The 23,129-nt window shown below is 32.8% G+C and overlaps 2 protein-coding genes and 1 long non-coding RNA gene across 3 annotated transcripts in view; 1 reads left to right on the forward strand and 2 right to left on the reverse strand.

The window, feature by feature from the left end:
• Positions 1-23,129, reverse strand: part of LOC126736891 (unc-112-related protein-like) — a 455,221-nt gene that overhangs the window by 187,461 nt on the left and 244,631 nt on the right. The window lies entirely within an intron of this gene.
• Positions 1-23,129, reverse strand: part of LOC126736894 (protein farnesyltransferase subunit beta) — a 56,076-nt gene that overhangs the window by 815 nt on the left and 32,132 nt on the right. Inside the window, exons 5-6 of the mRNA XM_050441516.1 lie at positions 15,356-15,526; positions 12-141 (exon numbers count right to left, since the gene is read on the reverse strand). Coding sequence (XP_050297473.1) covers positions 12-141; positions 15,356-15,526 — 301 coding nt within the window. The remainder of the gene's footprint in view (positions 1-11; positions 142-15,355; positions 15,527-23,129) is intronic.
• Positions 134-22,247, forward strand: LOC126736912 (uncharacterized). The gene is made up of 2 exons (XR_007660827.1): positions 134-285; positions 21,961-22,247. It is a non-coding gene; the product is annotated as an uncharacterized LOC126736912 (long non-coding RNA).

The following is a 23,129-nucleotide window of genomic DNA, read 5'->3' on the forward strand; positions in this document are numbered from 1 at the left end:
GATCTTTTTACCAATAAGGCTTGCTTATCACATAAATGTCCTTTATTTAAAATGACCAGACCTGCTAAGCCACAAAATGCATAGCCACCATGTGCCTCCAAGCTTGGACAGCCAGCAAAGCCACCTTCGTAGGTCTGACAACTGAAAAGATTTTTTAAATTTAATTAAAAATATACAGTAAGTACTTAACGTATTTTCTTTGTTAGGCAAAAAAAAGAGCAAGTACCAGATGGTCGAAATTCGAATAAGAACCGCGGTTACTCTTTTGGTTGACAACTTTGACAGGTAAGTGTGACGTATTGTTACCCCCACCACTTAAAAATTATGATCTAAAGAAACAGTCCCCGCAATGAATTAGTTATAGGGCCTTGAAAGCTTGGGCGATTTATGGAACACTAAAAAGCTTCGAGTTCTCAAAATTTAGATGGCGCCAAAACTACTTAAACTACCGCTTTTACCGAGGGTGCACGATGTGTCAAGCATCAAATTATGTCAGATAAAATGTGGCCTTTTTTCATAGTTATTTAGCCACACATGCTTTCTTTTCACTTCTGCCAGAAAACTAACTTTCATTAAACAAATTTTACGAAAAATCTTAACAAAATTGTTCTCATATTTCGCACAAATTTTTTCCAATTATTTAGTTAAGTGTGTTGTGTGTCAGCTGTGATTAATTTTTATTTGTTTGTGCTGACACGTGGGATACAGGAAAATTTTTAAAAAAAGCAGTGAATTACATTGTTGTAAAGAACAGTAAAAACTTTGAATCGAATATAGACATTGGTGACATTGCATTTGCATAAAAGTTTATTGCAATAAACTTTTTTTGTGAAAATCAGTCAGAAATGGATTCTGAAAAAGAAGCGGTATTAAATCTGTGGACAGCAAAAGACACAGATTGCTTGGTTTTTTAACAGGACCAATATGTCTAATATTTGGGTTCAGATTCTCAAGCCTTGAAACCATGAAAATAATAAACAATTCTATGCATGTGAAAATTTATTTACTCCTCGTTCATTCAAGCCCAATTTAAGGAGGGGCCTCAAACCAATATTATATTTAACTTAGTAATGTGTTTCTTAGACTGACACCACTGTTGTGTGGCCAAATATTTTCTATGATATATTTGAAATCAATAAAATAATATCTTTTTATTTCTTTGAGTCCAAAATGTATAGGACATTCCATTTAAAAGTGTCTTTTTTCTGATCACGGTTATAAAGAACTGACCACGTTTGATCACATAGAGCAGCATTCGACAACAGAATATGCTGATGGATTAAAAGTTACAAACTGCACTTATGTCTTTAGCAACATCATAGGATCCTAGGCAGACAATATAACAAAATTGGGTAACATTAAGGAAAAAGTCCATTCTGAAGTGGAGTCAATATAATATTGAAAAGTTAATTCTTGTTTAGAATTTGTGTTTGTGTTAAGTAACTCAAGTTTGATGATGGCAAGACCACTTGCCAAAATGCATCACTCCTGAAATTAGAGGATTAGCATTTTATTTGTCGAGAAAAGACTTCCCCGACTAACTTTTCAAAATTGGGTAAGATTTTATTCTTGTGAATGATTTTAAAAATATGATTCTTGTGAATGATTCAAAATATGATTTCTATTAAAACAAAGGTAAGAACACAAAGTCACGGTCTCATCAAATCCATATAATTTTTTAAAAGCTACACGTGCTTCGCTCCTATCGGAGCGTCATCAGGCCTAAAAAATACATTAAGATATTTTTCACAAAAAGAACGCTTATAAATTATGATAAAACTCATTACCTAGACCTACGCAGATCACATTACAACTAACAACAAAAGAAAAGCTAGGTTAAGTTAACAATTCCGACCATAGATAAAAATGTATGCTTAAAAAAATAAAAAACTAAAAATGTAAAATGTCACCAGTGGGGAACGATCCAGCAACCTTTAGATTCACAGGCGCGCGTCTAACCCATAGGCCACCAAGTAACATAATCAAACATGGGGAACAATCTGAACTATACTAATAAGTGTGAATATAAGTAAACAATCTTAACAATAAAAACTAAAAATATATAAAATTGAAAAGGAAAAGACTTTTTAAATTCTTTGAGAGAGGTTATTATAAATGAAGTGAGGTTCAAACGTGAAAATATCGTTCACACACACAAGGACAGGGCTCTTCTTAGCTTTAGTTATTTCCATTTTTTCCAAGTCCAGTTTTTTCCCTTTTGAGCACTCATGCAAAATATCCGCTCCCTGAGTTAAAAAAAAACCATGTGAGAAGGCCAATAAATGATTTGCAAACGCCGATTTAGTTTCAATCATGTCAGTATCCCTGTACCTGTCCACCAAACTTGTATGTTCCTTTATTCTCGTGGAAATTTTTCTCCCCGATTGCCCTATGTAAATGGCATTACAGTCATTACATTATAATGAATATACCTCTGATTTTGAAAAGAAATATGCCTTATCTATTATACTAACTAGCTGCCTTTTTAAACTGTTTGTAGTTTTAAAAGCAATTGTGAGATTTGTAGACTTTGCAAGCTGAAAAGAAATACTACCAACAAATGACATTTTTGTTTGTATTTATTCTAGAATTTAGAATAAAGGCAATTAATTATATCATCAAGAAAAGCTTCTCTAAAAGGCGATAGAAAAGGGAATTAAAAGAGGCAAATTTGTAGGAATAAGGGGAGTTTGTGGAGTATTGGATGACATTGTCCGTAGTGGTGGGTTTGCGGTAAATCTAAAATTCAAGTTTGTTGGTATTTTTTGAAACAAGCACATCAAGAAAAGGTAACCTTCCATCTCTTTCTTCTTTAATGGTAAACGAGATATTTGCGTGAAGAGAGTTTATAGAAATGAGGAAATCCGCCAATTCTAGATCATTTCCATTCCATACCACAAAAATATCATCCACGTATCTCCTATATACAGTGAGAAAAGCACCAAACTTCCCATTGACAATCCTTTTCTCCAAATGGTGCATAAAAATCTCACTCAGAAGAGGAGAAAGGCAAGACCTCATTGCTAGTCCAATAACTTGTCTAAAAAACCTGTTGTTAAAAACGGAAAAATTCTGATCAAGTACTAGCTTGAGGAGTGTTAAAAGATCATCAACAATAAATCTGTCAAGCGGTGACGTAAGCAAAAGGGACCTGACTAGATCAAGGTAATCATCAGGTGGAATGCTTGGAAATAAGTTCTTAACGTCCAGAGAAATTAGTTTTGAACCCTCTGGTATGCAGATATTTTTTTAAAAATGTGTCAGCTCTACTGAATTTTTTGTGGAATAAGTACTTCTGAAACCAGTTATATCTTTGAGTGTGGTATTTAACCAGGCTGACAAGTTGTAGCAAGGTGAGTTTACAAACGATACTACTGGCCTAATAGGGAGATTGGGTTTATGGATTTTAAAAAATTATATGGATTTGATTTGGATTTGACCGTGACTTTGTGTTCTTACCTTTGTTTTGTTTCGTTTGGTCTCTTAGAGAAAAATGGATGATACGTTTCTATATTATGATTTCTATTTCTAAATAATGGATTTCAAAATAAATGGCACAGTGAAGCTCAATATGGAGCAGAATTCATCTTGTTTCTCTATACTTTTGGACAGCCTCAATGTCAAAACTTACTTACAATTTGATGCCAAACCTGAGAGAAGAGTAGCTGCAATGCATGAGCAATTTTGGATCTTATACAAATCTTGGGAGTCTTGAAATTTTTAAAGGCAAATAGAAAAATGGTAACTATTTACTTGCCACGTTCATTACTAATTTGTTGGTAGTTATTTAATTTATAATATTTAGTAAGGAACACTACTGGTGAATTCAGTAGTAGTAATTCCTCAGTGGTTTTATAAAAAAATTTATAGCTTTTGTACATTTACCTTTTGCCACACCCTGTATAAAGTCTATTTTGCAAACTTTGCTCTTCATACAACAAAGTTTCTCATTAAACTAAGTGTATACATTATGAAATTTGGAAGAATTTTTATATTTTATTTAATATTTTAACAAGCATGTATATGTATAAGTGTTAATTTTTATTGTATAAATTGTGATTATTTTTCTCTATAATTTCTTTATGAAATATTAATGCATTTGTAAATTTTGTATCTTTTGTTTCTGGTGCTATAATGTTTACTTGTTCCTCTTTCGTTGCTAATTTGTTAAAATATTATTTAATTTATAATATTTACTAAGGAACATGTGTGAATTAAATATGCAGTTTTTTTTTGGTGATTTTATTACATTTTTATTGACCTTCAAACATTTACTATAACCTTTTGTAACACCCTGAATAAACCCTAACTTACAAAAGTTTGTTCTTCATACAACAAAGTTCATAATTAAAGTTATAAGTTTATACATTAAGGAATTTGGAAGAATTTTTATACTTTAATTAATGTTTTAACAAGGGTGTACAACGTTATTATTTTGTAAAATTATTATTGTAAAATAATTAACAGTTGAAACAGAATTTTTTGCTATAATCTTTTCTCATATTATAGTAGTAAATTTTGTAAATATTTGTTGTTTAATTTCTGAAACCCAGATCTATGCATCTAGTAGGAAATGTATGGGTCTTTCAGAAATTATAGTACGCAAACAGAAAAAGGGAAAAATAGAGGAATTTATTTAATATCGGTACAAAAAAAAAGACTTAATTTAACACTTTTTCAATCTGCCTGAAAAAGTGTTAAATTGGGACTTTTTTCTAGTTTCCTATCTAAGTAGTATTAATCTATGGTTGGTTATTAGCAATTAAATAGTTGATGTTTTTGTTTTTGCAATCACATTTTTTGATCCACTCTTTTTTCCCGAATAAATTGTTGTGCTTTTGTTGGGTCTAAAATAAATTATGAATAATGCCATGTAAATTCGCAAAGGTGAAGACAAAAACACCTTATTGCTGGAATTAACTTTCACACACTTTCTTTCCTTTAATTTAACTTTTCTTTATTAAGTAACGTAGCTTTATTAATACTTTACTATGCAATAATTGAAAAGAATATGAAATATGTATGCATAAAAAATATAACATAATATAAAATGTCTAACATATGTACCATCAAGCAAATTGCTTGCCATTTCCAGGTTTTCAACCTTAACTTCTACTTCTTCTCCTTGAAAGGGGTTTATCAGATCAGTTTTCTGCGATGATCATCACCCCTTCTTTTATTCCTAATACGAACCTGTCATATTTATTGCTTAATTTATTTAGCTTTAATATTCTAAAATATAGCATACAGTTTTTTTTTAAATCCTCAGATACATCGATTTTATTTTGGATTGGAATTGACCTTTTTTAAGCATTATTTACTGAATTATATTGATAAACCATTGACCAGTCAATGTTATTCATTTCTCTTTTAAATGAAAACATTTTGCATTTAGGAAAAACTATTTTGTAGTAATAATCATGATTAGAAGAAGGAGCTCTGGAAATAGAAGTGGCAAAGTTAAGAACTTTCTCGTGATGGTCAGAAATCGCATATTTATCAGAAAATTAGGTTTAGGTATGATTTTCATGATTATAAAACAATTTAATTTAGGAGGAGCTTCAGCGTTTATTCGCTATATAATAAAATTCATCCTTATTTAAGAAGTATTTGACCTCCGTTATTCATAAGAAAAATTAGCAGCCACATAACTGATCTCTGGGTGCCAAGTTTGCCCAAGGCAAGCCTTTCACAGATCAACTGTTTAATATTATTAAAAACTACAGGGTGATTTGAAAAGGTAACACCCTTTATATTTCTGCCCATGTATAAAATTTAAAAATTTCCAAAAACACGTAAAATTTATTTTAAGGCTAACATTTTTTAGGTTAGTTTACAAAATTGCAGCAGCTCTCTGGCGAGGGCGGACATAACCTCTAATATCTTAAATGCAAAGGAGGGTCGAGTGATACTTCATTTTAAAATTATCTTTTCAAAGATACCACATAATTTATCTTTTTGTTAATACTTTATAAGAAACAAATTAAAATCGTAAAGATATTTATTTTTTAAGTAATAACTATTGTAATGAAATAGAACATAAAAAAGTAATAAAACTTAATTCATAAAATGTTTAAAATGTTCATACTTATCCAAACAGTAATAAAGTCTGCTCTCAAACTCCTTTCTAACATTTTGAAAAACTTCTGCCTGGATTTCTCTACACGCAGCTGTGATCCTTATTTTTAAATCTTCCAAATTACTAGGTTGTGTTTTAAAAATAGTTGATTTGAAATGCCCCCATAAAAAAATCTAAAGCTGATAAGCCGGGTGATCGTGGTGGCCATTTAATTGCTCCCCGTCGACCAATGCATGTGCCAGGAAATCTATCATTTAACCACTCTCTAACCGGAAAAACATAGTGTGTGGGGTATCTCCATGTTGCTGGAAGTGTATTAAATTTTCTTGTAAAATCATATTACCAGTCTCCAGCAGATTAAGGTAGAATTTACCGGTTAGATTTTCTTCAATAAATAATGATCCTATAATAAAATTTGACTTTTGTTTGTTGACATTTCCTTGTAAAAAAAAAGAACATTCATCAGTATAGCAAATATTCTGAAAATATTTTGGTTTTCGTTTATAAAATTAGTAATTATTTCACGAAACTCAATTCTTTTATCAAAATCGTCATCAAAAAGTTGTGAATTTGCATTTTATACGGGTAAAATTCATGTAACTTTAGTGCTTTTCTTACTGTTTCGTGAGACATTCCTACCTGACGTGACACACTGCGAAATAGATCTAGAGGGCTCTGCATTAAAAGTGACTATAACTTGCAGTTGTGCAACTTCATCCACGAAGATTACTTATTTAATTGTTTGCGAGTCCAAATAGTTTCCATAAACTTAATTAATTAACGCAATTCATTTTAAAACATATTATTAGGATATCTTTCGTTAAACAATGTTGTTGTTCTTCTTGCACATCATTGCACACTTTCCCTGTAAATAAAAATAATTTCCGTTCTTTGCTTACGATTAAACACCATTTTTAAACAAATACTTAAGAGCGAATAACGCTTGACTTTTCGTGACAACTTTTCAACTAATTTGTCAATCGTTACTAAAGTGATTATTACGCAAGTACTTACGGCAACGCGGCAACAAATCGTAAAGTATTGTTTATAAATTTCTCCTGGTTAATATCATCGATTTACTGCTTTAATTGATGAATTTAATATTACCGACTGCATAATCTTCAAGAAACCATCATACGGCTGTGGAATTCGATGGTAAATAGGCAATGAACTAATCTTTTAACACATATTTTTACCTTATAACACACTGCATAATCCGCCGACTGAACTTTGTACTTGACGAGCTAAGAACTGCTGCCAGGAGCCTTGCGTCCGAACACCGGGCAGAGTTGCCGCTGTGCACAATTTTTCTTCTGCTCCAAATAATCGATCTACTCGAGCGGTAGAATACATGGACTGCGCAAACTGCACCAGCCGTGTTGAGGCACGCAACGCAATTCAGTGCGATGCCTGCAAAGGCACCATGCACGCGTCCTGCGCCGGGCTATCAACCGATGACTATACCCGCATTACGAGGAAAAGAGCACGGGCCTTGAAATTTGTCTGCGCTCGCTGTGAGACCCGAATGGAAAATCTGTCTAATTTTAAATCTCTCATTCAGGAAGAAACATCCAAACTTATGGCCAAAATTACTGAGCTCGAAAGTAAATTGCGAGAACTCAGTTCAACCAATAGTGGCGCTCCTACAAGCATTGTACCAGCCCAATTTGAGGAAATTATTTCGGAGGTCAACGAGCGTAATATCCGTAAGAGAAATTTGATCATATTTAATCTAAAGGAACCCTCGTCTAATGAAAATAAAGAACAAAGAATTCGCAAAGAGCGAGAGGATGTTAAGAATATAATGAAGACAATCACTCCCGACACTCAGATCAATGATTTCGATATGCACAGGTTGGGCAAATATGATCCTGGAAGAAACACACCGCGACCAATTAAAGTGTCACTCCCAGGAGAAGATACGATCCATAAACTAATAAAAAGCAGCAAAAAACTTCGTGATTCGCAATATTATAAAAATGTAACCATATCTTACGATAAAACTCCCAAACAAATTAGTTATTATAAAGATGTGAAGGCGCAACTTAATGCTAGGGTAGATCAGGGTGAACATGATCTTACAATTAAATATGTACTAGGAATTCCTAGAATTGTATCTTTAAACTCATAAGGTCACCCCCTTCCGATACGAATTTAAGCAAAGATCTTATATTATACTATCAAAACTCTAGAGGCTGTAATAGTAAAACTCATGAAATTTATAACTCATTATCTACGGGTTTTTGTGACATTGTGGGACTTACTGAAACGTGGTTAAAAGACGACATCTCAAGTTCTGAACTGTTTCCAACTTATTATGACGTCTATCGCGCCGACCGTAACTTCGAGTCTCATAGTGTCGCAAGGGGCGGGGGTGTACTCTTGGCCATCAAAGGGGAACTCAGGGCTGTGCCTATTGACTTTTCCCATATAAATCAACATTTTGCATTAATAGATATTGTAGGGTGTAGACTAAATATTAACTCTCATTTTCGTATTGGTGTAATTATAATTTATCTTATGCCGTCTTTATCCTATGATTATCTGGAAAATTATTGAGGCACTATGCCTGCATGATGCAGTTTTAAACCAGAAGTTGATTGTCTTGGGTGATTTCAACGTACCTCTCTTTGGTATTAGTGAACTTGATAATAAATGTGCACTTATTAATTATTTTCTAAATATTTTAGATCTAAAGCAATTAAACAATGTCAAAAATATTATTGACCGAACCCTGGATTTGGTAATTTCGAATGTTGACTGTACGGTCATAGAATCAGACATGCCGATTTCGAGGGTTGATCAATATCACCCCCCGCTACTCGTCTATGTTAATAACTTAAAAATCGAAAAATCACCATCATTTGAACTATGCAGAAATGCACCCAAGACGTTCAATTTTCGAAGGGCCAATTTTCCTTTGTTATACGATTCAATATTGCATGCAAATTGGGAACAATTGTTTAAGTGTCAACGAAGCCTGTGACCATTTATATAACTCTCTTAACGTTATGTTTCAGAACACTGTACCTTTGAGGAAGGATCGAAGGCGTCGGTATCCTCCCTGGTTTACCTCAGAGATCATACAGTTAATTAAAAGTAAAGAATCAGCCCACAAGAATTATAAAAGATATAATACAATCTACCATTATGATAAATTTAAAAACATACGAACTACTCTCAAAACATTAAAAACAAACGCATATAATAACTATTTACGTAATATAGAAACGAATATTTGCAGGGATAGTTCTGAGTTTTGGAGGTACATTCAAATGAGGAAGGGCGATTCTAGAATACCGGGTATTATAAGGGATGGTGCCGATGAGTTTTCGAATCCACAATCGATAGTTGATGCTTTCGCCAATTTTTTTCAGAATGTTTACATTGAGTCTGACGCTAACAACTTTACTTCATCTACACTAAAACATTGTCAAAGTGATGTAACTTTAAATTATTTAAATGAGTCTGATATTATTGAAGCCTCCAAAAAACTTAAAAACAAGTCAACTTGCGGTACAGACTTTATTCCGAGCTTCATAGTGAAAGACTGTATTGCGGCATTGGCGAAACCATTGACTTACATTTTTAATCTCTGCATACGCACAGGTATATTTCCTTCTTGCTGGAAGATAGCGCGAGTCATACCAATCTTTAAAAAGGGCCATAAGTCGGAGCTTCGAAATTATAGACCTATATCTATTTTATGCAATTTTTCCAAGCTCTTTGAAATTTGTATTCATAAACAACTGTACAATCAAGTTAAATCTTTCATCTCTATCGATCAGCACGGGTTTGTGGAGCAGATATCATGTGTCACAAACCTGAGCTGTCTTTCTGAATATGTGTGTCAGGCGCTTAATGCTAGAGGTCAGGTAGATGTCCTTTACATGGACTTTCTGAAGGCGTTTCATCAGGTAGATCTCAGAATTTTATTAAAGAAACTGGATTATCTGGGCTGTTCCACAGGTCTGTTAAGTTTTCTTTCCTCGTATCTCAATGGGCGTAGGCAGTTTGTCGAGATCGACGGCTTTCGTTCTTCTCAATATATAGTGAAATCTGGAGTTCCTCAGGGAGCAAATTTGGGTCCTTTGTTGTTTATATTGTTTATTAACGATCTCGCATCAATCATCTCTTGTTATAAATTGCTTTTTGCCGACGATCTGAAAATTTACACTAAAATTAACTGTTTAGCCGACTGCCAACATCTTCAAGAAGTATTAAATAGTATTAATAGCTGGTGTCAGAATAACAGACTTTTTCTTAATGTATCAAAATGTTTTCTTGTTTCCTATTGTAGAAATAAAACTTCTATACAATATGATTACCATATACAGAATCTCCCTTTAACAAGATGCCATGAAATCAAGGATTTGGGTGTAACGTTTGATGAAAATTTTGACTTTAAAAGCCACATTCAGAATATTGTACTATCATCATCCAGGTCTTTGGGGTTTATTATTAGAAATTGTCGTAATTTTAACGATACCAGCGTGGTACTATTATTATATCAATCTTTTGTACGCTCAAGACTCGAGTATGCGTCACTTATATGGCATCCAATATATGAAACTGAAATCAAAAACGTTGAATATATACAACGCAGGTTTATAAAGTATTTGCACTATAGGGAAGATGGCGTTTATCCAGCCAGAGGCACTTGCCAAAATGTCATGCTTGGACGGTTCAATATGAAAACCTTACTCGATCGTCGTGTGACAACGGCTATAACTTTCTTATATAAGCTAGTAAACAACAAAATAGACTGCATTTCACTCCTAAATCAGATTTGGTACATTGTCCCAAGGATAAACTCCAGAAATTCTCGCACTTTTTATTGCAACAGAGCATTAAATAATATTTTCAAGAGAGCTCCGATTTTTTACATATGTAATTTGTTTAACACGCTTTGTAACTACAACATAGATCTATTTGTTGATACCCTATCTTCTGTGCTGAGGCTACTCAATCAATAACCTAGTATTACAACCTGTAAGTACCTGTCTAATGCTGTTTGTTATTTAGAAGTGTGGCATAAAGGTATGTTGAGTTCTTTTTTTTTTATTTTTCTTTTCTTTTTGTTTATTCTTTAAATTAGTTTTAACTGTTTTACTTTACTACTTTGTTTTTTGCATTTAATTTTTATTCTGTTATTATTGTTTTGATTTGTATTTTTTTTCTGCACTTCCTGTAAGTGGGTGACCGTTGGAAATAAAGACTTATTTATTTATTTATTTAAGTACTAGTTGAGGAAATCTATCATGTTTGCTTGACTTTTCGCAAACTTCTCAATCAAAAGGTGTACTATATGTGATATTTTTGAAAAGGTAATTAAAAGACCTTTAAAATGAGGTATCACTCGATCCCCTTCCCATTTAAGATTTTAGAGGTTATATCCGCCCCACCAAAGGGCTGCTAGAATTTGATAGGAAACTAACCTAAAAAATTTCCCCCGCAAAAATAAATTTAACATGTTTTTCGAAATTTTTAAATTTAATACAGGAGCAGAAATACAGAGGGTTATATAGATTGTTTAATTATATTATAAGCATGTTGAAATTTGGTATACAAATAGCCAAACTGAGACAATGTTACTCTGTAAACTTAAAGCAATAAATTTTTTGTCGCTAATTATTTGAGACATATTTTAAAAATCTTTTGTAATTGCCTTAGTTTGATTTATTTTTTATATATATTAAGGCCTTTTTAAAAGTTTTGACATTATTAGATACTTATTTGTATGAGTCTATGGAAATAAATATTTGAGTATTAAGTATTGAGTATTTATATGGCTAAGATAGGAGTGAGATTTAACTTCACCATTTACAATTTACACATTGTAAAGTTTAATCAAGCCAATATTATTATTAGTCATTCATTCACGTCTGGACAAAAATTATTAAAATCCTTTAGGAATTTCAGGTACATTTTAGTACATAGTACAATTCTAGCTTTATTAGATTTCAGTAAAGCTTTTGACATGATCTCTCATAAGTTACTTCAAGCGAAATTAAAATTTTTTGGTTTTTCTGTCCAGGATTTAAGCCTAATGTCAAATTATCTAAGTAACAGAATGCATTGTGTCTCCGTTATTTAATGGAATCTTAGAGAAATAGACTTATTTAAATATTACCAACTGGTGTGCCACAAGGGTCTATTTTGGGGCCACTCTTGTTGTCTATATATGTTTCAGACATGAATGAAACCTTGCAATACTCTCAATTACAACAATATGCATATGACTCCCAGGTATACAACTTTTGCACTTTATTAAATTACAATACTATGCAAACTCAATTAAATAGTGACCTGCATAAATTAAATAAATATGCACAAAGTCATAACTTAAATTTAAACCCCACAAAATCTTGCATATTGCTGTTTGGTAATAATATTTATTATAATCATATTAAAAATAACATTAAAATTCAAATTCAAAATAATGTGTTGCCTATTGTTAGAGAATCAAAAAATCCTGGCCTAATTTTAGACTCATTTTTATCATTTGAGTCACATATTGCTGCTAACTTCGTATTGCTTACATGCGGTTAAAGAGTTTAAATAAATTTAAAAACTTCTTATCATCTAAACTAAAATATAGCGTATATCTAGTATACAGTGCGAACGTAAAGGTTGGAATAAATTCATTTAAAATTCAGGGTATGTTCAAAAAAAAACGCTCGGACATGTCGATTTTCATTTTTAACTGCGGGTTTTCTTACTATAATTTTATGTATACAGGGTGGCCCAAAAATAAGTTACGGTCATCAACGTAACTTTTTTAAATGTAAACACCTATTTTTTATTTTAGATTTAGGTTCTACATCAAATTCTAAGTACATTTCATGTACCATGTCCTATACCTAAACTCGACCGTTGACGATTGAACACAATAAAAGGCTATTTTTGGAAGAGTTATTTATATCAAGCAACCTATCAGTTATTGTTTGGTTATTTACATTTGTGGTTGGTGTTTTTGATTGTTAACTTGTCACAATTTGTTGACATCAAATAATTTTGAGTGAATTTAGTTTGATTTAGATGCCTAAGCAAAGTTTTGCTTGTGTTAAGTTTATCAAAAAATAAAATTAAAATTTCAAAAAATGGTACGTCTTAGTGAGCGAGAGCGAATAGAGATTTTGATGATGATTGGTTATGGAAACAGGATGCGCACTCAGATGGAAGTCTGTGAAATTTATCATGCCAAGTATCCTGATAGGCCACGTATATCTCAAAGTACTGTCAGTAAAATAGAACAGAAATATCGGGATTTGGGTCATGTCAGGGATAATTATACGAAAGGTCGGTCAAGTATATCAGAAGAGAAGCAACTAAATGTTTTGCTGGCAGTTGAAGAAGATTGCCATAAAACGACTCGCAATATTGCGTTAGAAAATCAGATATCCCAGACATCCGTCGTTAAGTATTTAGGTATAAATAAATGGCACCCTTACAAAGTTCAATTGGTTCATGAACTAAATGAAGATGACCCAGATAGGCGTTTAGAATTTTGTGAGAGACTTATGGACTTGTGCCATGCTAATCCACAATTTTCAAAAAAAATTGTATTTTCTGATGAGGCAACGTTTTGTCTTCATGGTAGTGTAAACCGGCAAAACTGCCGATATTGGGCTACTGAAAATCCGCACTGGATGATATAGTGCCACAGCCAAGTCCCTCAAAAAGTAAATGTTTGGGCGGGGGTGATTGAAAACAGGGTTATAGGGCCCTTTACCCTGAATGGTGAGAGGTATTTAGAGTTTTTAGAAAATGACTTGGTTCCATGCCTTGCCACTTTATACCCCGATCCAGAAGACCCGGATATATTAGATAATTCCTTATGGTATCAGCAAGATGGAGCTCCAGCCCATTACACTCGTCCCGTGCGCCAGTACCTGGATACCGTTTTCCCTGGACGTTGGATTGGCCGGAGGGGTGCAATTGAATGGCCGGCCAGATCGCCGGATCTGACTCCTTTAGATTTTTTTTTGTGGGGGTATCTTAAGTCCAAAGTTTATGTTAATCGGCCAAACAAGTTGAACAACAATTGAAGACTTAAAAATTAGAATAACGGAAGAAATAAGATTGATAGAACCTTTTGTTATCGATAACGTTTTACAAGAATTTCAGCATCGACTGGGATATTGCCAAGAGGTTCGTGGCAGCCATTTTCAACACTTAATAAATTAATTAAAATATTTTTATGTATTCTTGCTTGATATAAATAACTCTTCCAAAAATAGCCTTTTATTGTGTTCAATCGTCAACGGTCGAGTTTAGGTATAGGACATGGTACATGAAATGTACTTAGAATTTGATGTAGAACCTAAATCTAAAATAAAAAATAGGTGTTTACATTTTAAAAAATTACGTTGATGACCGTAACTTATTTTTGGGCCACCCTGTATACATAAAATTATAGTAAGAAAACCCGCAGTTAAAAATAAAAATCGACATGTCTGAGCGTTTTTTTTTTGAACATACCCCTGAATTTTAAATGAATTTATTCCAACCTTTACGTTCGCACTGTATATCTTATGCGAAAGTCTTGTGTTGTCATTGGTTATTATGGAGATATTGTTTATGGTGAATCACTCGCAGTATCATTGTAACATCCAAAATCCAAAAATTACAAAACTCTTGTATGAGGTTTGCTTATAATATTTCATATAGGTCCCACATTACTCCCTATTTTAATAATTTGATTTTAAACATGGAAAACAGCTGAAAGAGTCATCTGTTTAATTTTATTTATAGAATACTCAAAACATGTCAGCCAGTGTATTTAAAGGATTTATTTAATAGTTTTTATCATAATTATAATATACGACACATTGACTGTTTTAGACTACCACGGCATAGGTCAGCTAATTATCAGAAATCATTTGAGTACATTGCAACCCGGTTTTGGAATACCTTGCCAAAAGAGAATTTAAAGCAGCAAAAGTTCTCGTTGTATATTAAAACCATGTTGTTTAATGAGGAATTAGTTGGGGTATGAATTGAGCCTGTGAAATATGTCTAAGTATGTCTAAGTGTGCCTGGTGGTTTTATAATCGCTGCGCAGGTCGTTTTCACCATATGATAATTTTTATTTTTAATTGGTGAATAAAGTATTTTTGAATTTGAATGTAGATACAAACATTATAATGGTTAAATAACAGTGGGCGCGGACAATAAATAGGTTGTTAGCAAACGACATATGCTGCGCTTTCGATTTTGGTAGCTAGCTTCATACACATCAATATATGTGCATTTTGAAATAGGTATACATACCTTACTATCCATTCTGCAGTGCCATCCACTAATTCCGGAGTAATTATATTGGTCATACTAGCAACTGATAAAGCACAATAAGCTCCTCTAATATCTATTTCTCCGCCGACATGCATGGCAAAAGACCCGTCTGGTTGCCGAACACTTTGCAGAAATTTATAAAGCTTGTCCCTAAAAAATAGCATTCACCTATTAGTTTAGGTTTAAACTGAAGTGATGATATTTTGAAACATTAAATTGGCACCAAGATTATCAAATTTTGTCAAATTTCGTTTCAATTAATCTTGTTGTAAAACAATGAAATTATTACCGTAGCGACTGACAACCGGTTGTTTATAACCAGGTTTTATGGTGAAATGGCCTAAGTAGTTTAAGTTCGTAGAGTATGACATTATAAAAAAAAAGATGTCGGGTGCATTGAAAGTGTAATCTTTTTTAGTTATAAATTAAAACGTTTTGAACTGTCTCTTGTGACCTCTTAAGACCCCAATTTCCCAGTAAACACAGTGGTTCCAGAAATCTCTAATAGAACTTATTTTGGATATTATTTCACATAATTATCAATTATATTTCGGCGCCTCATCCTTGAGATAACTTATACCAATAGCCCCTTTAGAAAGGCCAGAGCGCTCACAATAATTTTGGCGCGACGTCATCATATGTAGGTCTCACAATTGGATCACATAGTAGCCGACCGACGCGTGATAGTCGGCTACAGGTTGTTTATCTTCCCGCTTTTGCTGCCGGTTCCGTTCATTGACCCTCCTCACTTTAAGTTCGAGGACTATCGAACAGTATTAAAGTTAATTAGACCCAACAGCTTTATGTCTACAGTTGATTTAAAAAATGCATTTTACCAAGTGCCAATGAATGCATAAATCATTTAGGAAATAGTTAAGATTTAAATTTAAAATTCCTTATATGACTTTACGTGTTTGCCTTTCGGTGTTTCAAAAGCCCCATATATTTTTACAAAAATAACTAAGCCAGTTATTACTAAATTTAGGCGCAAAGGTATTATAATATGTATTGTATGTAATATTTTTGGACGATATCTGGATATCGGCTCCTACAATCTTACAATGTTCTATACATGCACAGGCTCTCAATATTTTACAAGAATTGAGTTTCCAAATAAATTTTGATAAGTGTTCTTATACCTTCACAAACCTGCAAATTTGTAGGGTTTATTTTTAATTCAAGTCGTATATTTCATTTATCTGAACAAAAACGTCAAGAGAATTATTGATTAGTGTAATTTACTTTTAACGCTCAATGGAGCATTAGGAGTTTTGCGAAAATTGTTAGGTGTATTGTTTCTAGCTGTCCAGCTGTTAAATATGGTTGGCTATATTAAATATTTAGCACTAAACAAAGTGCTCATTAAAATAATGACGAGGCTCAGGGATGGTGGCCTCCAGAACTGCATAATAAGCATATTAACTTTTTTGAGCTCATGAGGCAGTCTATTATGCCCTTAAATCTTTCACAAGGAATAAAAGTTCATTAAACATTCTTATTCACGTTGATAATACAACTGCTTTGTCATACATAAACCGTATGGGCAGTATCAAGAATCCGGACTTGAGCACTTTCTCTCGTCTCCTCTGGCAATGGTGTGAACCAAAGGATTTATGGGTTCAAGCTTCTCATATTAGGTCAACAGACAATTTGCTTGCCGATAAATTATCTCAGAATTTGCCAGTAGAGACAGAATATGAACTAAAGAGAAATTATTTTATTGCTATTTATGAGAAATTTAGAAAACCAGAGGTTGACATTTTTGCATCAAAAAAGGAACAAAAAATGTCGTAAATATGTATCCTGGAAGTCTGATTCCGACGCTATACATGTAAACGCTTTCAATCTAGACTGGAAAAATATCTATTTTTATGCTTTTCCTCCTTTTTCCCTAATTTTGCAAGCCCTAAGTAAAATAGTCACTGATGCAGCAGTAGGAATAATAGTAGTCCCTAAATGGGAAGTACAGCCTTGGTTTTCTCTATTTAACTCAATGCTGGTGCAGGAACCACTTGTTTTAGATATTTCTAAAAATATTCTAATATCTCCTAGTGGAAATATTTTATTTTTACCAAATACTATTTTTCTTGCGGCTAAAGTTAGTGGAGCAAAAAATTTACACTAACTTCTTTTTTCTTCATTTCATAAACCAAAGGTAGAGTACCCAGGTGCTGTTGTGGTCTTGATGGAAGCTTTTTTGAGGAAAGGAGTTCCATTCAATTTAATTCCGATACTGTTAAAGTCTCTAACAATAGGTACTTTACAGCAATACAATTTTGCTTATCAGTAGCTATGGAATTTTTGTGTCCAACAGAAGTCACAATTTTATAACCTAGATGAGACTGTGGTATTATCCTTCTTACAAATTTTTTAAAAGGAAAGGAAGTTAAACATCACATATAGCACTTTTAATATATACAAATAAGCCCTGAACCTATGACTAAGTGGTGAAGTTCAAAATAGTCTAATTAAGTCTAAAAACTTCTAATTAAGAGACTTTTCAAGGGAACTTTTCGACTTAGACCCCCAAGGAGGAAGTACAACTCTATATGGAACCCCCAAAAAACAGTTTCCAAATGAGAAGTTAACAATCAGGGATTTATTAAGAAGGCTTGTTACTCTATTGGCTCTTTTTACAGGTCAACGAATTCAAACCTAATTGTTTCTCAAAGTGTCAAACTAATGTCCAAAATTAAGGTTCGTAATAATAATAATAATAATAATAACGTTTATTATTTACCATGGAAATTACATAGAATATAAACTTACAGGTGTATTGAATAATTGAGGTAAATAAAAGCTAATGTATCAGACTCCTGCATTGAAAATGCAGGTTCTGTTCTACCTACATAGCTACAACATAAAAAACTTTTTAAACTAAACTACTTTATAAATAAAACTAACGAATTAAACTAACAACTAATAAATTAAACTAACTACTAGATATAATGTACATACATTACATCTAGAGAGTTGATGATTTGGTACAGATTACAACAATACAACAATTAAATACGGAAGAATATATCTAATACTAGCCATTCAATTACAATTTATAAACAAGAAAAATTAAAAATAAATCTTCTAGTTCTAATATGCATGTCACTGATTATCCAATAAGATTTGCCTTACTTTTGTTTTGAATCTATAAATGGAATTCGAAATATCAGTTATATCGGGTGGTAGCGCATTAATGATATGAGAAATATTATAAGAGAATGATTTTTTGAAAAATTGATTTTTGTGTTTAGGAATAGTTAAAGATTTACTTCTTAAATTTAAGTGATGAATGTCTGTCCGAAATGTAATTTTGTTGTATAGGTAGGGAGGACTGCGGTATTTAATAATTTTATAAAATAGCACACTGGAATGTAGCTTACGTCTATTAAACATATTAAGCCACTTAAGATCATTAAGCTTATGTGATACATGACCTCGCCTATTAATGCCATAAATAAAACGAATACAAGAGTTTTGCATTTTTTGAACTCTATAGGAGTCTTGACCATCTAGGCAAGGTCCATAAACCACATCACAATGATTAAAATTTGACAACACAAGAGAGTCGCATAGCTCACGTTTAATATTCAGATCTAAGTAATGTCGATGAGGGTACATGGTTTTTAGAGCACAATACGACTTTTTAAGATTATTTGATATGTGTCCACTAAACTTTAGCTGTGAATCGAGTGTTAAACCCAAGCTCTTGGTGCTCTCAACTACTTGAAGTTTTTGATGTCCAACAAACAAAGAAAATTCTTCATAAATAGTCCTTATTTGAACGTTACTTCCAAAGAGAATAACTACACATTTTTTAGGGTTTAATTTTAACATATGCTTACTAGAGACTTTAACAAGTGCGTCAAGATCAGCATTTATATGGTTCAAAGCAGTTAAATAATCAGAAGGTGCAAAGGAGTGATACAACTGCGTATCATCTGCATAGAAGTGATACTTACAGTATTCAAGATATTGAGGAAAGCATGTTGTATAAATACTAAATAGTAGTGGCCCCAATATACTACCTTGAGGCACCCCATTAAGAACTGAAAGACGACTTGAAAAGGTTGCATCAATTTTTACCATTTGAGACCTATTACTTAGAAATGACTTTATTAAAGCTATAGCATGATTTGAGAATCCTATGTAGTGCAGTAAGGCTACCAATATTTGATGATTTAAAAAATCGAAGGCTTTAGTAAAATCTAGCAATACCAGAGCGGTGACTTTGTTATTATCTCGGGCACGAAAAATGTCATCGGTAATATCTGCCATTGCTGTTGCGCAACTATATCCACTGCGAAATCCAGATTGCTTAATGGGTAATATTGAAAATCTATTAATATGGTTCCTTATTTGTACATCCAATACGCGTTCTAATATTTTAGACATAGTTGGTAGCACACTAATGGATCGAAAATGTGTATAGTCAGTAGGGTTACTTATTTTTGAAAGGGGTAAGACAATGGCTTCCTTCCAACAATTGGGAAAATAGTTAGTTTCTAAGCATTTATTTATTATGTGTGTAATATATTCGCAAATATGAGGACAGCAAAGCTCAAGAAGAGTTATGTTAAGACCGTCTGATCCAAAGGCTTTACTTTTTATTTTTTTAATTATGTTAAATACATCATAATTTTCCACTGCTCTGAACTGCAAAGAGAAATCTATGTCACTTTTTTTATTGGTTAAATAAAAATTTAAAAGTTCCTGATCTAAAGGCTGGTTTGAGATAGTAGAGTTTATAAAAAAATTGTTAAATTGATCAACATCATTAAACTGCACCGGAATATCTTTTTTCTTAGACGGAGTTAGTTTATTAAGTTCCACCCATTTTTCTTGAGTACTGCAATTTTTAAATTTATGCTTATAATAGGCTTTGCGTTCCATTCTTATTGAAGCTGTTGTTAAGTTTCTTAATGATTTATAATATTCCCATAATATAATTATCTTACCAGAAGAGATACAAGTGTTTATTCCAGATGCAATTAAAACTACTAATTCGATAATTAGTCGTTTTAATCGCATCTGGACCAACCTTATCTGCATATTCCTTCTTTTAACAAAAATTTAAAAATATGCCCAGCGTCAGCTCTATTGACATATATTCAGAGGACAGTGGAACAACGGTCTGAACTAAATGAGGAATTGTTCCTGACTAGCAGGAGACCCTACAAAGCTGCTACGAGAGACACAATAAGTCCATGGTTGAAAGTCAAAGTCAAAATATACTTTATTTGCTAAGTTTACAAACTTGTGCTAAAAGCTTCCTAAGCCTAGAATTTATAATACTAGTATTTATTTGGTTATACAGGATAGACGATAAAAACAGAATGCAGAATCGATTTTAATTGTACATAGAAGCATATTTTATATAATCAAAGAAAAAACCAAAAAAGAAGAAAAGAAAAGGCAAGAACCAACATAAAACAAGAATAATAAAAAAAAATCTTATCAACAGATATATAATTAATTTTAAATATTAAAATGAGTCGTTAAAATACTCTTTAATGCTGTAGTAATCTTTTGGTAAGATTAATTTCTTTGGTTCTCTCCTAAACTTTTTAAGGTCTGTCCCAATCGAAAAAGGAACATGATTAAATATTTTACGACTAATAAATATAAGAGAGTTTCTCGTAAATGAAGAGGTGGGGATTAGAAGAGATAAGTTGTGTACTTGACGAGTGTTCCAAATTGTGTTTTTTCCTTTGAAGGACCAGTCTGCAGCAGCGTTATAATAAACCTCGGGCAAATAACACAGTTTGTATTTTCATACATTTATTAAAAATACCCAAATAAAACACTACTACAAACACATTTTAAATGAACTGTAATAAATTTAATTCTGGTTCAAACAAAGACAAATTATAGATTGCCAGAAGCATTCGAAAAGAACCTGCCGTTAATATGTAAATTACGCGTATGTAAAGGTGAATTTGTAAATTTTTTCATCACAGTTCGCAGGGATGTTAACCCGTTGAAAACCACGCACTTTTTTCTTCGACGCAGAAAACTCTACTACTTAAAACCTTAAAAACATAAAAATAAAAAATCTCTTCTCCTTAAAGGAAGTTTTTCAGAAACCTTCAAACCGGCCGCTTTCTCAGATTTTCTTTGGCGGTGCGCTATAGTACGCTTCACTTCTAAAATCTTGGGTTTTTAAATTAATATTCATATAATACAGTTCGATTCACTCATTACCTAACAACGAGTATTATGACTGGTGAAGGATGGTGGACTAACGGACTTATGTATGAGTGTTGCAGTTTCCAATATAAAGAGTGAGAAAACTGTTAAAATTCTTTCAGCTACAAAAAGAGGTTTACAAGAGACTCTCAGACCAACACCACATAGATACCTTAATGCTTTTTTCTGAATAGTAAAAATGATGTTACTGAGTCCCTTGGAGCACAAACCCCAAACTGGCAACCCATAACGGATATGAGAGTCTATTAAGGCGAAATAAACTAAACGAGCAAACAACCCCCCCCAATTCATGTCTGGCAACCCTGACTGCAAAACAACATTGTCAGCATTGAAAGAAACATTGTCAGCAGCAGGTATTGACATTACTCAGTTTTCAGGGTATTCCACACGACATGCGTCAACGTCTGGTGCCAAAAGGAGTTCATGTGGAAACTATTATGAAGACTGCACGGTGGTCGTCGAAATCACCGGATTTTTCCAACTTGAAACCCAAACAATTGTCCTCTGGTGGATTCTACTGTTTTTGCAAGAACAATCTTTAGCTGTATTAAATGAAAATGTATAATTTGTTTTTATAAGAGACATTTTTAAATGTTTCTCTTAAGGCCTCCTTTTGTTTCATTTTTTAGCAAAGAGCAACAATAAATATTACATATATACTGTTTTTATTTTTCTCTTATTTTTACAGATTAATGAAAATATTACGTTGATGGCATGAGATGTTAACTGTTTTTGCGAGAACTTTTTTATATAATCTAGTAAAAACCGTCCAATACAACATTAAACCTCTACAAGTATAAATGATCTCAAGGACGAGGCGCCGAAATAGAATTTAACGATTAAACGAACTTACCTGTGAAGTTCAATCGAAATTATATGAGGCGCATCGTCCGCATAGACCACTCCCACCCATAATAAATCCATCTTATAATCCCAACCCATCTTATAATAAATATAAAATGGCACAAAAAATACCAATAAATTGATAAACCCAATCCCTGTTGGACGATTTTCCTCATGCCGCCTAATCTTTAAATTTAGATGACAAATGACAGCCGATAATACAGGGACCTGAAACATTTCTTCTTCTTTTAAATTTGTGGCACAACGCCCAAAAAGCATTGCCCACAAGCACTACTACAAGTAGAAGTGATCTCAAAGACGAGGCCTCATATAATTTCGATTGAACTTCACAGATAAGTTCGTTAATTCGTTAAATTTTACTCCACTAAAAGTGCTGACTGCTGGAGAAAGACTAGTCAGTACCTTGGTTTGCGATTTATATAATAGTGGTTATATTTGTGACGAGATCAATAAAAAGAAACTATTCAGTGTAGATGGTATGGTTTGAGAAAAATTCATAAGCCAACTCTCAGATTGATTGAACCCAGTAGTAAGCTGTATAGCCTCTCCTAAGTACAATATTTCTGGATTAATGTGGTGTCTACTGCTTTCTTCACTTTATAATATACCAACACATAATGTTAAGTAATTAAGTCAACAACTGGTTGGCACTGTTGTAATTAATCCTGCAAGCCCTATTTCA

The sequence above is a fragment of the Anthonomus grandis genome, chromosome 5 (genome assembly GCF_022605725.1).
Source record: "Anthonomus grandis grandis chromosome 5, icAntGran1.3, whole genome shotgun sequence".
NCBI lineage: Eukaryota > Metazoa > Arthropoda > Insecta > Coleoptera > Curculionidae > Anthonomus > Anthonomus grandis.